Raw genomic sequence first — 16108 nt, 5'->3', positions numbered from 1 at the left:
TAAGGGTGAATTCAAATGTTAAATTTAATACAGTTTTAAGGGTGATTTAAAGGGAAAAAAAGGCCTTTATAGATAAGATCATTCCTGTCAGACAAATATCACTTAATAAAATATATTATAATAATAAAAAAAAAAATCTAGATTATATTGAGAATTTAATGTCGGTATTTCTGTCAAAAGTGAACATTTAAGGGTGATTTTAAGGGGAACCCAGGCCCTTTATGGGTGAGATAATTCCTGTTGGACACATATAACTTAGTAATAATAATACAAGATAATAAAAAAATGAAAGAAGCTTGATCATATTTAGAATTTAAAGTCTGTATTTCAGTCAAAAGTTAACATTTAAGGGTGATTTTAAGGGGAAACCAGGCCCTTATGGGTGAGATCATTCCTGCTGGACACATATACCCCACATGAGTGTTATTCTTTTATTTCACATGCTTATCTTACGTTTTAAACACATGAATCTCCGGGAGAGATCTGCCTAAAGAATAAACACAGCGGGACTCTGTCCGGGACACACTTGTATTTTCACAAGGTCTAAAAAAATCACATTTTCATATTACACGTTTTTTTTTTTTGTGTGGATAAAAAGGAAAAAAAAACACAACAAATTAAATTGTACAATTAAGACAATTCTGACATTTCTCCCCTAAAAAACAGACGCAAAGTCCCAAAAGACTCGAGTTTGAGCTCAGTTGTTCCAGTCGTATCTCCTGGAGGGAGGCGGGGCCGGGAACCCTCTGGAGCCGTAGCCCTGGAACACAAAATAAACAAGAATTAGTAAAAAAAATTAAACCCCAGATGGATTTGTGACAAAATGTTTTGGTGTAACTCCAGCCGGCGTTTAAAACCTAAAAGCGATGTTATTCAGAGTCAAAGACAGGACAGGGAAAAGATGACGAAAAAAAAGGTGTTTATTTTATGGAAGAGGATGAGGGCCTGACATGTGAAGAGCATTTTGAGATCTGACCAAAAAAAAAACTGACATTTTATTTTGAGTTCTGAGAAAAAAAAGTGGGAATTCTGAGAACGAAAAGTCTGAATTCTGAGAAGTTGGAAATCTGAGATTAAGGTCGGAATTCTAGGAAAGAAGTCTGAATTCTTCTTAGACCTAACAAAGGAATATTCTTTTTTTTCAGAGATATTAGTCAGAGTTCTCAGAAAAAATAAAATCTCAAATCTCAGAATCCTTGTTTTATAGAGCTAACCAAAATGGTCTTTATGTTTTAGTTCTGAGTTTCAAGTCTTGAGAAAAAAGTGACAATTCTGGGGAAAAAACTAAATTATCCGAAAAAATACAAAATTATCAAAAAAACTCACAAATCTCAGAATCCTAATAAATTAAAGTTTTTTTCTTTTAAGTAAAATTCTTAATTGAAAAAAACAAATGTCACTTTTGGTCAGACCTAAAAGAGAGAGTTCACATGTGGCCCGAACCCTCTCTGGAGTTCATTGAAATCAAACACTGGATTAGAAAGAGTTTGATGTTGCGTTATGTTTCTGAGATATCAACTTTTTCATCATCCTATATTTAGTTTTTGGGCACGTGGGGGGGGGGGGGGGGGGGGGTCCTGAAAAACCTACATAAAAACAGTTAAAGACAATTTTATAACGTCAGTGCCTCTAAAGAATTTAAAAACAGCCACAAAAGTAGTTTGAAGCGGTTTTATTACAATGTCTCGCTTATGACCTGCTAAAAACACGAGTAAGTCGAATCCAATAGGTGTTATTTTCAGCGTGTGTACCTGGTGGTGTTGTCCCCGGCTGTCTCTCCGGTCATCGAACCCCTGCTGGTATCCTCCCGGCTGCTGCGGAGCCGCCCCCCCGCGGCTCTGGTTCTGCTGGTTCTGCTGGTTCTGCTGGTACGCCGAGCCCTGAGCCTGCGTGGCTCGATTCCAGCCGTGACCCCCACTGCCGCTACCATACTGCTGCTGCTGCTGCTGCTGCCTACACACACACACACACACACACACACACACACCTGTTAACACTCCTGCCAAGGTCTCACATCAAAAGATATTCAGAGTTTCTGTCTGAGGAGGAGATAAAGACCTCGGGAAGTGAAGGAAGCATCCCTGAATCTGTTAAACACTTGAGTAATATTTTATGCAATTCACGCCATTAAATCCAAAAACACTACTAAAGTAAACGTGCATATTTTCTATTATTGAAAGGGGCCGTATAGCGATGTATTTCCTGGAGTTGAAAGTCAGGCAGACGTAAAAAAGAGTGAAAGGAAATCATGTGTCCATAGAAATGATTTCCTTTCAGGAGTTTCTCAAGAGAAATAGTGGAAAAAGCTCAAATGACTCTTTTTTGGATTCTCTAAAGTCAGATTTTACAGCTTTTTCTCAGTTTTATATTTATTTAAACTAAATATTGGTGAGTTTTTGGACTGTCAGTCAAACAGTATGACTTTTAAGAGGTCAATTTGGTCTTTTCTGAAGTTTCATCTGCAAAATAATGAATAAAACAAAGAATAGCAGCTCTTAAAAGTAACTTCAGACTGAGCAAAGTTACTTTTCCAAATCAGGAAACGTCTGACTAACTTCCTTCTACAAATCTCTCCTTGACTCTGATTTGTGTTTTCAATAATAAAATACTTTGCTGATTTCTCCACTTGAGGACCCAAGGTGTGTGCATGTCACGAGGAATTTCTAGCCAACTTTTTGGAACGTTTTCAGACAATTTCCACGTAATTTCCCCCAAATCTTTACACATTTTTGGGGATATTCTTCAGCCTGTATTCAGCATGTAAGTGCCGTGTGAGGTGGTGCTCGTCGCCCAGTTTGATCTGCATCATATTCTATAAGCTCCTATTTCCAGCCCAACTTATAAAACCTCAGGACCTTTTGATCTAAAAAAAAAAAGCAACGTGACCTCTGCCTCTTCTTTTAAAGTGACCTCCCATCGTCGAGCGTTTACCGAAAGGCCTTCGCTCTCGAGGACATGCAAACCGCCTCTTCTCTTCAGAGGACTTTGCAAAGAAAGCGGCGAATATGAAATGAACCAATCGGATCGCCTTCATCTCTAAAATAAAGCGAGGGAGGATGCAGTTCTTCCGTGGCATCGAACGCAAAGTCTCCGCGGCACGATGTGTGAAAAGCAACTGGGATATTATTCTTTAAAATTAGGAATTTGTATTTTTGAAATGTTCTGGTACATGGATATTTTTCCTAAGTAGATTGGACTGTATTATTGTAATATATAGGATGACCTTATATATATATATATATAAAACCCATATTTTATTTTATTTGTGTTATACCTGTGTTATCACGTTCTCAGTGTTATTATTGATTTTGTATATTTATTTGTTTATTCCACACATGGCAGTTATTTTAAAACAAAACACTTATAATGGTTGTTTTTTTTTATAGCGCATGGTGGAAAGGAGCATTTGATTTCTATACATTTAGTTTCTCATGTAGTTTAATTTTTCTCAATCTCAAAAATCACTATGTTAACGTGTAAAGTGAAATTTAAGGGTGAATTTGAAGTAAGAAAAAGTCCTTTAAAATGATATCAGGTTTTATTCATCTTTCAGGAATTATCTGACCCTTAAAGGACTTTTTTCCACTTAAAATCGCCCTTAAATGTTACCTTAACTGGACAGGAATACCGACTTTAATTGGTAATAAAACGCACTATTTACTTTAAAATGATATCAGGTTTTATTCGTCTTTCAGGAATTATCTGACCCTTAAAGTAAATAGTGCGTTTTATTACCAATTAAAGTCGGTATTCCTGTCCAGTTAAGGTAACATTTAAGGGCGATTTTAAGTGGAAAAAAGTCCGTTATGGGCGAGATAATTCCTGTCAGACACAGTAAACATAAGACAATTTAAAAATGCATCTTGACTATATTGAGAGTTTTAATACAAAACAAGTGAATATTATAGCCGTTAGTAGTAATTTCAGGGTGAGTTTAAGTGTTTGAGTACTATTGGATGTTAAGGGGAATGTCTGACCCCTTGTTAAAGAAACTGTTATATATATAACCCATCTTTTATTTTATGTGTTACTTGCGTTCTCAGTGTTATTATTGATTCCTATACATTTAGTTTTTTCATATTCTCATGTTTAATTTGAGACCTTAACCATGTTGTGACCCCTCGTTAAAGAATCTAAAATGGAGTACTATTGGATGTAAAGGGGAATGTGAGAAACTAACTAATAAAGAACAAGTTTGAAAACAGAAAAAGGACTATCCCTCATTACTGAACCAAGTCACACTCCTCAGATTCAACCCATAATCCCCTCTCCTCCAAGTTCCTCCTGCTTTTCATTCACTCCCGTGCCGAGTAGTTTTTTTGAAACTGTGTCCGCTAATAACTACTGACCCGAGGTGACGCAGAGCCACAATGGGCCTGGACAAGTTAAAACTGATTAGGAGTGGAGAATCAATAGCAGGACGGCATCAGTGACGCCTCATTAAGCTGCACAAACTCCTCCAGAGAAATGCGGTTCAGAGCCGAGAGAAATGGTAAAAATCAAAAGCCCCGAGGGGAGAAAAGCTGCTGCGAGAATTAAGAACAAACTAAGCAAGGCCGGGACATGTTTGATGCTCCTGTGAAAAGAGAACGTGAAGACGGGCTTTTGTGGACTTGTTTTTCGCAAAAATAGGCACACAATAAAACGTTCTGAAGAGTTGAAAGCATTGGCGAACAATCTGGATTCTTAGGGTTAAGGAAAGTTAGATTCAAACCTTTTTTTGTAATGTACGACCGATTTAATGCAAAAATAATGATCATAAAATCTTATCTTCCAACCATTTGAGGTATATTTGGAACTTTAAGTATTTTTGGAACTTTAACTATTTTTGGAACTTTAAGTATTTTTGGAATTTACAGTATTTTTGGAACTTTAAGTATTTTTGGAACTTTAAGTATTTTTGGAATTTACAGTATTTTTGGATCTTTGGACCCTTTCCATACATTTTAAGACCTCATATCCACTTTGAGTTTTAACCAGTTACCTTGGCGACACACTTCACCTCACATTGACTATATACAGTATTGATTGTCCTTCCTCCTTATCTTCCAACCATTTGGACGCAGACTTGCATTTCCCCATAACGTAATGACCAATGTAACATGTAATCTCTCCGCTATGTGGATATAATGCAACTCCAAAAAAGGGAGAAGCCTGAACCATGTAAAGGTGGAGAAGTTCAAGAAAAACTATATTAAAAAAAGGCACAAAATGTTACTTTCTAAAAGAGGTTTTATTTATTTTTGTATCCCTAAAAGAATTGATTTAACCAAAGTAATAAAACACACTATTTCTTACGTCTTAAAAACAGATTGATTTCAGAACCTTTAATAAATATGAATTCAAGGCCTTTCCTATAATCAGCTGTTATTGGAAATGTTCGTGTAAGACATAAAAAAAGTAACTTTTTAAAGAGTCCATTGAGCAGTGTCTATCTCCACAAAGCATATGTATATTTTACACTTTATTCTGAATTATTCTGTATATTTTATTCTGAATTATTCTGCATATTTTACATTTTATTCTCAATTATTCTGTATATTTTACACTTTATTCTGAATTATTCTGTATATTTTACACTTTATTCTGAATTATTCTGTATATTTTACACTTTATTCTCAATTATTCTGCATATTTTACACTTTATTCTCAATTATTCTGTATATGTTACACTTTATTCTGAATTATTCTGTATATGTTACACTTTATTCTGAATTATTCTGTATATTTTACACTTTATTCTCAATTATTCTGCATATTTTACACTTTATTCTCAATTATTCTGTATATTTTACACTTTATTCTCAATTATTCTGTATATTTTACACTTTATTCTCAATTATTCTGTATATTTTACACTTTATTCTCAATTATTCTGTATATTTACACTTTATTCTCAATTATTCTGTATATTTTACACTTTATTCTGAATTATTCTGTATATTTTACACTTTATTCTCAATTATTCTGCATATTTTACACTTTATTCTCAATTATTCTGTATATTTTACACTTTATTCTCAATTATTCTGTATATGTTACACTTTATTCTCAATTATTCTGTATATTTTACACTTTATTCTCAATTATTCTGTATATTTTACACTTTATTCTCAATTATTCTGTATATTTTACACTTTATTCTGAATTATTCTGTATATTTTACACTTTATTCTCAATTATTCTGTATATTTTACACTTTATTCTCAATTATTCTGTATATTTTACACTTTATTCTGAATTATTCTGCATATTTTACACTTTATTCTCAATTATTCTGCATATTTTACACTTTATTCTCAATTATTCTGCATATTTTACACTTTATTCTCAATTATTCTGCATATTTTACACTTTATTCTCAATTATTCTGTATATTTTACACTTTATTCTCAATTATTCTGTATATTTTACACTTTAATAAAACCATTTTACTCTGTAGCACTTTGAGTTTTGATCACTCAAATGAAAAGCTTGCTTATAAATCCAATAGATTGTTATTATAAGCCAAGAGGGGAATTCCAGCACAAAAACATTGGACTTTACTTCAAAACACAAACCCAGAAAACCCAGACGCATGTGAAGGGAAGACTCACCGAGGGTACTGGGGCTGCTGGTAGGACGGAGGCGTTCCCAATAAGCTGTTCTGCCGGGAGTCTGCAGGGACAAAAGAGAGCACGATCAGAGGAGGCCGTGCAGAGACTCAAGTTTTTAGAGAAACAAGAGGAAAAGAGGACTGAGGATAGACAGGAATGTGCTGTTTTTAAATCACTTCATCATGTGATCACCTATCCAGGGTATATGCAGGAATCCTGAAGTCACATGTAAAACCTTTGAAGACCTTTTTTAAAACCCTTTCCATACATTTTAAGACCTCATCTCCACTTGGAGTTCTAACCGGTTACCTTGGCGACACACTTTACCTCACATTTCCTATATACAGTATTGATTCTCCTTCCTCCTTATCTTCCAACCATTTGGACGCAGACTTGCATTTCCCCATAACGATGTTGTTTAACAACCGGCGTAAACGGACCATCGCGCGCTATCAAGCAGTGAGCGTGCGATGTCCTGTTCAGATGACGTCAAACCCAACGGGATGCCATAAATAAACTACACAGAATCACACTGCACACCTACGCAATGATTACATTCAGGCAGACTGTAGAATACAACCTCTTTGGACAATTTATATACTTATTGAAAACAAGCTACAAAATGTAATACCTTGGAAAATGCCGTTTAATAATTTTTAATAGCCTTAATTTTCGCTAAATTGATTTATCAACTTTTAATACTTTTTAAGACCCCGCGGACACCCTGCTATCAGTGGGATGACACATTAGAAATACTTCACATTCACATCATTTTTAAGACGTAAAAGGTGCGATAAAACCATCGTGTTTTACCGTTTAAAACCCGTAACTTGAAGGATTTGAGAATAGACAGGAAATGTGTTGTTTTTAAATCATGTGATTACCTATAAGTGATCAACAGGGGGATGAAATATTAAAAATGATGTGAATGTGAAGTATTTTTTTCACGTTAAGTTATAAAACCTGAGAATATCATCGTGTTTTATCGTTTAAAACCCGTAACTTGAAGGGATTTGACTTCAAACGTGGATACGAATGAACCCAAAACAGCTGTTTCCTTTGTAGATAACAATAACAAACTTCCATTTCTCTCATGGATGCAGAATAAATGAAACATTAATGTCTTTCAAACGGAGGCTGGATGGAGGAGGGGAGGCGGGGGAGCAAAGCAGCAGCAGCAGCTCCTCCACATTTGCATTTTTTGTTCAGAAAATGAAATAAGCATTCATCCGGCAGCATTGTGGACGCCTCAAGTACTCGGGTCCATCGCTGCGGACCCTTCACAAAGACACACTTAAAAAAAATAAAAAAAGGAGCTAACGGCTTCTTCCAGACTCACTGTTGCCAAGGGGATGACCAGCTGCCGTTTGTTTGGGGTGTGTGTGTGTGTGTGTGTGTGTGTGTGTGTGTGTGTGTGTGAGAATCAGGATTTGACCGATTTTGAAGCATTCGATTCAGAGAGTGGGTTGCACATTTTATAAAACATGTTATTTTAAATGCTCTGTGGGTTTTATATATATATATATATATATATATATATATATATATATATTAATCCAACTTATTATGTATCTTTTAGACTTTATTCTTAATTATATTGGACTTTAATCTTAATTATTCTGTATATTTTACAATTTATTCTCAATTATTCTGTATATTTTTGACTTTATTCTCAATTATTCTGTATATTTTTGACTTTATTCTTAATTATTTTGTATATTTTACACTTTATTCTCAATTATTCTGTATATTTTTGACTCTATTCTTAATTATCCTGTATATTTTTGACTTAATTCTCAATTATTCTGTATATTTTTGACTTAATTCTTAATTATCCTGTATATTTGAAGCCAAGTCCCCACAGACTGATCTACTTTTGCCAAAAATGTCCACCTGCAGCAATCAAACTGCGCTTAACCGAGCTAATTAGCTTTACTTGGCTATGCTAACACGCTAAATGAGTCAACACACCTGCTAAACATCCCCATGTGAGCACGCTAATGTTAGCAGTCTTCCAAGACCCGACCGGACAACAAGACGTGGTGCAGGCACGACACACACTACCAATAGAAATACATTGCTTTTAAAATGGTGTTGGTGAACACGAATCAATAGATTAATTTTGTGACTATAACACGAAATGCCGTGAGACTGGGTTGAAATAGTAGTGGTCCGAGTCCTGTTTTCCACCAGTTCTCCGCTGCAGAGGAGAAGTAGAAACTCACAATTAGCGGCCAGCAGGCAGACTGCTGTCGCCACATTATCATTTTGTTTTTTGTCATTCAGTTTTCATGTTTGATTATCTCCTGCGCCAACAAACTTTAAGTGGACCACCCAGCCGGGCTCCAATTATAACTCTCGCTCTGCTCTCCCCTGACTCAAAGGACAGAATTACAAGTGGACACCTGTCAATCTCCTTAATTAACAATGATCTGAAAGTGTATAGACCTCCAGTCTGCGGCGGACAAAAGCCAACGAGGATTACGCTTTAAATCCTTAAAACACGCGATGTGTGCACTGTATTAACGCCGGGATTACAACGACGCCAAACAACTAAACGCCTCGCTCCGCCTCTTTTCAATTAGTGCAGCGACTATTTGACTCAGCAGCAGGACAGCAACTCTTTCTGCACAACGGAGACGGAGAGAAACATTTCAGATGGGATTTTAAAAGGTCTAAATGAGAGACAGCTGGCTTCAAATCAGAGGGAGATTTGACTGGCATCAACAATACAGTTTTAAAATGTCTGGGGCCCATACAGTATTGGACCTCCACTAAAATACATAATATATAGTATTTTAAATCCCGTAAACTGATGCACGGGAACTTTGTCTACAATTCGCATGTTTTTTGGCTTAAAACACGGGACTTTCCAATTAAATATTAGTCAAAAACAACTAAAAAAAGTGTCAAATAATGTCACTTCTGAAGGTCAAAAGTGACCAAAGAATACGTATTTTTTGGTGTTCAAATATATATTATTTTGCACATGATTGCAGCGAGCACTGACCGCTATTGTAAGCCGATTGTGACCTTAAATTATATTACATTTTCAATGAAAGTGACGTTGTGTGACTCCGATCACGTTATCCCGTAAACTTCTTCCCACAATAAATATTAGATATTTAACGTTGTTCCACTCTTACCATTTATCTAACAAAAGTATTTGTGTTAATGTCAAGCATCCTTACAGCCAATAAATATCCTCAAATCCTTCAACAATAAGTCTCTCTTAAAGTCAATGATGTTCCGTTTTTAGGATGTTTGAGGGTACAATGTTTGAATGTGTTAATTACTTAGAAACAAGCCGAGGCGTCAATAAATGAATCTCTTCTACAAATATATGTTTTTATAAAACGTTTTTTAAATGAAAATGTGTGTTTTCTGAGACATTAAAGCAACGTTTTATGAAAATACATTGTCTGTTGTCACCAAGGCCTCGTGTACTAATACAACTAGTAAAATCCTGACTTCAAATGCAACTCAAGCAGAAGTACACAAGTATAATCAGTTTAGATACTTTGTAAAATACTGTGTAGTATAGTAGTACAATCCTGCCTTATATCATGTGTTTTTATACACGTTTTAATATGAAGAAAGCTTGTTAAAACTATAGTAAAACGACAATATTTGCCTCTGAAATTAAGTGGAGTGAAGTATAAAGTAGCATAAAATGGAAATACTCAAGTAGTACTTTGTCATAATGTTACTTTACCTAATGCATAACGTAGTCTATCCACCACAGAGTGTTCATTGTGTGCAGTTGTTACACTGAAGTGTTTGCAGGCTTATCCTCCTCTGCAGCCGCTGGATGGATCCGTTACTTTGGTTCAAATGTGGTGTCAGTGTGTCAATAATGACAATAATGGCCCCATTTTACTAATAAAACTAGTGAAATCTTGACTTCAAATGCAACTCAAGCAGAAGTACACAAGTATAATCAGTTTTAGATACTTATCTTGTCCTATATCATGTGTTTTTAAATGCGTTTTAATAGGAAAAAAGTAACTATGCTTATTAAAACGACAATATTTGCCTCTGAAGTTAAGTATAGTATAAAGTGGCATACATTGGTCGTAAAGCAGAAGTACAATCCATGTCAGATACTTTTAAAAATACTGTGTAGTATAGTAGTACAGTCCTGCCTTACATATATGCGTTTCAATATGAAAAAAGTAACTATGGTTGTTAAAACTATAGTAAAACGACAATAGTTGCCTCTGAAAATAAGTGGAGTGAAGTATAAAAGTAGCATAAAATGGAAATACTCGAGTAGTATTTTGTCATAATGTTACTTTACTTAATTACTACATTTTTACGAATAAAACTAGTACAATCCTGACTTCAAATGCAACTCAAGCAGAAGTAAAAAAGTATAATCAGTTTCAGATACTTTGTAAAATACTGTGTAGTATAGTAGTACAGTCCTGCCTTATATCATGTGTTTTTATACACGTTTTAATATGAAGAAAGCTTGTTAAAACTAGTAAAACGTGAAGTATAAAAATAGCATAAAATGGAAATACTTGAGTACTATTTTGTCATAATGTTACTTTACCTAAGTATTGTGCATAACGTAGTCCCTGTGTTCCTCCTTGTTACAGAAGCTATTCAGTGCAGTTGTTACTCTGAAGTGTTTGCAGGCTTATCATCCTCTGCGGCCGCTGGATGAATCCGTTACTTTGGTTAAAATTTGGTGTCAGTGTGTGTCAATAAAGACAATAATGGCCTCCTGCAGAGACCCCCCCTTCCTCCCCAAACCTTATTAAACTCCAGCCGGTGTTTCTGAGGATCACAAAGCCTGGCGGCGTGTTTCAGAGGCAGCGTGTTGACACATCACCGCAGGGGGTAGAAACGCCTCAAAGGGGGAAGTTAACTTTGGTTTCAACCCTCTTCACAACGCATCACACACCCAGATGCTTTTATCAGAGAGAGAGAGGAAAGGGGGGGGTTGCTGTTTCCACTGTTTCCACTCCAGAGTCTCATTACTTGCCAGGGTCTCCCACAACGCCAATCAGACCCCCAAACATCACAAAAGCCCGGAGCAGAAAAGCCTGCGGTGATTACTGGCCGAGCAGAAAAAGTGTTTTTTGGACAAAAGCCCCCGGCTGCAGAGAGAAGAGATACTTGTGCGGATAATCACATTCCTGCAGATGCTGATTTTATACTTGGATAAGACCAGGCTTTTAATCTACTTTCTCTTCATGTTATGTAAGATCTTGCATCGTCGATGACAAAGAGAAAATATATTATTAAGTTGAAACTTTACAGCAGGGCTATTCCATTTTTTTCCCCACATTTTTTATTTAGGCCAGAGTGCAAAGAGGGTGTTAAATTGAGATAGAGGGGAAGACATTGCCTGAAAACTTCTGCGGGCTCGGGTTTCGAACCCACCTACTAGCTACTGTAGTGACAACCCACCTACTAGCTACTGTAGTGACAACCCACCTACTAGCTTCCTACTAGCTACTGTAGTGACAACCCACCTACTAGCTACTGTAGTGACAACCCACCTACTAGCTTCCTACTAGCTACTGTAGTGACAAACCACCTACTAGCTTCCTACTAGCTACTGTAGTGACAACCCACCTACTAGCTTCCTACTAGCTACTGTAGTGATAACCCACCTACACCACCTACTAGCTACTGTAGTGACAACCCGCCTACTAGCTACTGTAGTGACAACCCACCTACTAGCTGTAGTGACAACCCACCTACTAGCTACTGTAGTGACAACCCACCTACTAGCTACTGTAGTGACAACCCACCTACTAGCTACTGTAGTGACAACCCACCTACTAGCTTCCTACTAGCTACTGTAGTGACAACCCACCTACTAGCTACTGTAGTGACAACCCACCTACTAGCTACTGTAGTGACAACCCACCTACTAGCTTCCTACTAGCTACTGTAGTGACAACCCACCTACTAGCTACTGTAGTGACAACCCACCTACTAGCTGTAGTGACAACCCACCTACTAGCTACTGTAGTGACAACCCACCTACTAGCTACTGTAGTGACAACCCACCTACTAGCTGTAGTGACAACCCACCTACTAGCTACTGTAGTGACAAACCACCTACTAGCTGTAGTGACAACCCACCTACTAGCTGTAGTGACAACCCACCTACTAGCTACTGTAGTGACAAACCACCTACTAGCTTCTGTAGCTACTGTAGTGACAACCCACCTACTAGCTACTGTAGTGACAACCCACCTACTAGCTGTAGTGACAACCCACCTACTAGCTACTGTAGTGACAACCCACCTACTAGCTACTGTAGTGACAACCCACCTACTAGCTACTGTAGTGACAACCCACCTACTAGCTACTGTAGTGACAACCCACCTACTAGCTACTGTAGTGACAAACCACCTACTAGCTGTAGTGACAACCCACCTACTAGCTGTAGTGACAACCCACCTACTAGCTACTGTAGTGACAACCCACCTACTAGCTGTAGTGACAACCCACCTACTAGCTACTGTAGTGACAACCCACCTACTAGCTACTGTAGTGACAACCCACCTACTAGCTGTAGTGACAACCCACCTACTAGCTACTGTAGTGACAAACCAGCTACTGTAGTGACAAACCACCTACTGTAGTGACAAACCACCTACTAGCTTCTGTAGCTACTGTAGTGACAACCCACCTACTAGCTACTGTAGTGACAACCCACCTACTGTAGTGACAACCCACCTACTAGCTACTGTAGTGACAACCCACCTACTAGCTACTGTAGTGACAACCCACCTACTAGCTACTGTAGTGACAACCCACCTACTAGCTGTAGTGACAACCCACCTACTAGCTACTGTAGTGACAAACCACCTACTAGCTTCTGTAGCTACTGTAGTGACAACCCACCTACTAGCTACTGTAGTGACAACCCACCTACTAGCTTCTGTAGCTACTGTAGTGACAACCCACCTACTAGCTACTGTAGTGACAACCCACCTACTAGCTGTAGTGACAACCCACCTACTAGCTACTGTAGTGACAACCCACCTACTAGCTACTGTAGTGACAACCCACCTACTAGCTACTGTAGTGACAACCCACCTACTGTAGTGACAACCCACCTACTAGCTGTAGTGACAACCCACCTACTAGCTACTGTAGTGACAACCCACCTACTAGCTACTGTAGCTACTGTAGTGACAACCCACCTACTAGCTACTGTAGCTACTGTAGTGACAACCCACCTACTGTAGTGACAACCCACCTACTAGCTGTAGTGACAACCCACCTACTAGCTACTGTAGTGACAAACCACTTACTAGCTTCTGTAGCTACTGTAGTGACAACCCACCTACTAGCTACTGTAGTGACAACCCACCTACTAGCTGTAGTGACAACCCACCTACTAGCTTCCTACTAGCTACTGTAGTGACAACCCACCTACTAGCTACTGTAGTGACAACCCACCTACTAGCTACTGTAGTGACAACCCACCTACTAGCTGTAGTGACAAACCACCTACTAGCTACTGTAGCTACTGTAGTGACAACCCACCTACTAGCTTCTGTAGCTACTGTAGTGACAACCCACCTACTAGCTACTGTAGTGACAACCTAAAAATCACCAGAACATAGAATCTCTTCTACAAATATAACGGTTTTAAAATGAAAATGTGTGTTTTCTGAGACATTAAAGCAACGTTTTGTGAAAATAAATTGTCTGTTGTCACTAAGGCCACGTGTATTATGTGACTAGAGGTGTAAAAACTACTCGTAGGATCTAAGTAATCCTATGCAACTCAAGATGAAGTACACAAGTATAATCCCTTTCAGATACTTTGTAAAATACTGTGTAGTATTAGTAGTTCAGTCCTGTGTTATATCATGTGTTTTAATATGAAGAAAGCTTGTTAAAACTAGTAAAACGACTATTTGCCTCTGAAATTAAGTGGAGTGAAGTATAAAGTGGCATAAAATGGAAATACTCGAGTACTATTTAGTCATAATGTTACTTTACCCAAGTATTCACTTAGCAGAATATCACAAATCAAGTAATACTGTAGGCAATAATGATGAAAAAAATAGTTTGAAGATTTTGTGTTGACTGCTTATTGGCGAGGTTGATAAAGTTTCATTAATGACCGCCTTTTTCTTACATTATCCCTTACTTATAAATGACCAGAATACAGCCAACGAAGATGTAAAAAATATAGAGATTAAAGAAAAATATATACTGGAATTCGTGTTATTAAAAAAAGTTTAATAATTGCAGTTACTGAGAGTTAAACGTGTCGTTTTAGGCCAAAAATATGCATGTTATGTTCAAAGCACAAGGATAAAGTCACAGGTTTATATAAAAAATTAGGGCTGTGCAATTAAATCGTATTTTAATCTCGATTACGATTTTGGCTTGCAACGATTACGAAAACAACGTAATCGAAATAAAACGATTATTAATTTTATTTAAAAAAAATATATATTAATTATTTTTTATTATTTTTTTAATTTATTTTTTCAGTTGAATTATACTTTAAGTTCAGGGTAATCAACTGTTAAAAACAATACTGTTCACATTTTCTTTTTCAATAAATGGATGTTTTCAAAGTAAATGGATATTTTTTTTTAATAATCGTGATATCAATTATTGACCAAAATAATCGTGATTATGATTTTGGCCATAATCGCACAGCCCTAGCAAAAATCATCAACAATTTAATAAAATATCAGTGCTATATTACCATTTACACTCCAGGGGCTTTCTATATTAAAAAAGTTTATTCGCTGAGAGTTAAACGTTTAATTTTAAACCAAAAGTATGCAAGTTACGTTCAAAGCACTAGGATAAAAATCACCAAAAACATCAGTTCTACATCGTCATTTATCCTCTTGGTGCTTTATATAATAATAAATCAACCAGAACACGGACGAGAATCAGAGCCCAGGTAATAATTTCCCCAATGATGATGGAAAGAACACAGATGAGATAAAACACGGACATCCTGCACAGCTAATTGGGGAGTTTAACAATAGGAAGGAGCGGCAGAGGCCAGAGGAGGTGATACCGAAATCCTGAGGAGCCCAAAAAAAACCCTTCATTTGCATCAAGTGGCCCCAGAATAGCTTCGACTCCCCCGCGCGCTATCAGTGGAAACGGCAGATTATTCATCTGCTTGCAAATTGGCACATCAAAGTCAAACTGCAGAGCGGCGTGATTAGATGACGGGGAGAGAATCGGCTTCAATATGAGACGACGTTCAGTCATTTCTGAACAAAAGGGAAGCCGTTTAATGTTTAAAAAAGCAACATATTTGGGTCTGTAAGAGACACAGTTTAGCGCTGCGTGTAAAGAGGGAAATAGTGACGGTAACTGATGGTCAATGTTTTGTTTTTTGGCATTTACACAATGCCGTTTGTTAAAAAGAAGAATTTAATCTGCAGGTAGTCTTTGTTAATTAGAGATATGAACATGATTGAAGTCGTCTCAAAGCCATGTACTGATTCTATATGATTACGGTGAGCCTGATGTTGGTCAAATAGGAATCTGAC

General features: G+C 37.1%; 1 protein-coding gene across 1 annotated transcript in view; it reads right to left on the bottom strand.

Annotated features, from left to right (window-relative positions):
* Nucleotides 1-300: 300 nt before the first annotated feature.
* The window catches only part of xrn2 (5'-3' exoribonuclease 2), a gene marked incomplete in the record, with an annotated part of 55874 nt that continues 40066 nt past the window's right edge, over nt 301-16108 (bottom strand). Inside the window, 3 exon segments of the mRNA XM_034123834.1 lie at nt 301-760; nt 1752-1953; nt 6597-6657. Of these exon segments, the coding sequence (XP_033979725.1) occupies nt 698-760; nt 1752-1953; nt 6597-6657 (326 nt within the window).

Source organism: Trematomus bernacchii, unplaced genomic scaffold (genome assembly GCF_902827165.1).
Source record: "Trematomus bernacchii unplaced genomic scaffold, fTreBer1.1, whole genome shotgun sequence".
Taxonomy (NCBI): domain Eukaryota; kingdom Metazoa; phylum Chordata; class Actinopteri; order Perciformes; family Nototheniidae; genus Trematomus; species Trematomus bernacchii.
This window is presented reverse-complemented; position numbering and strand designations above follow the sequence as displayed.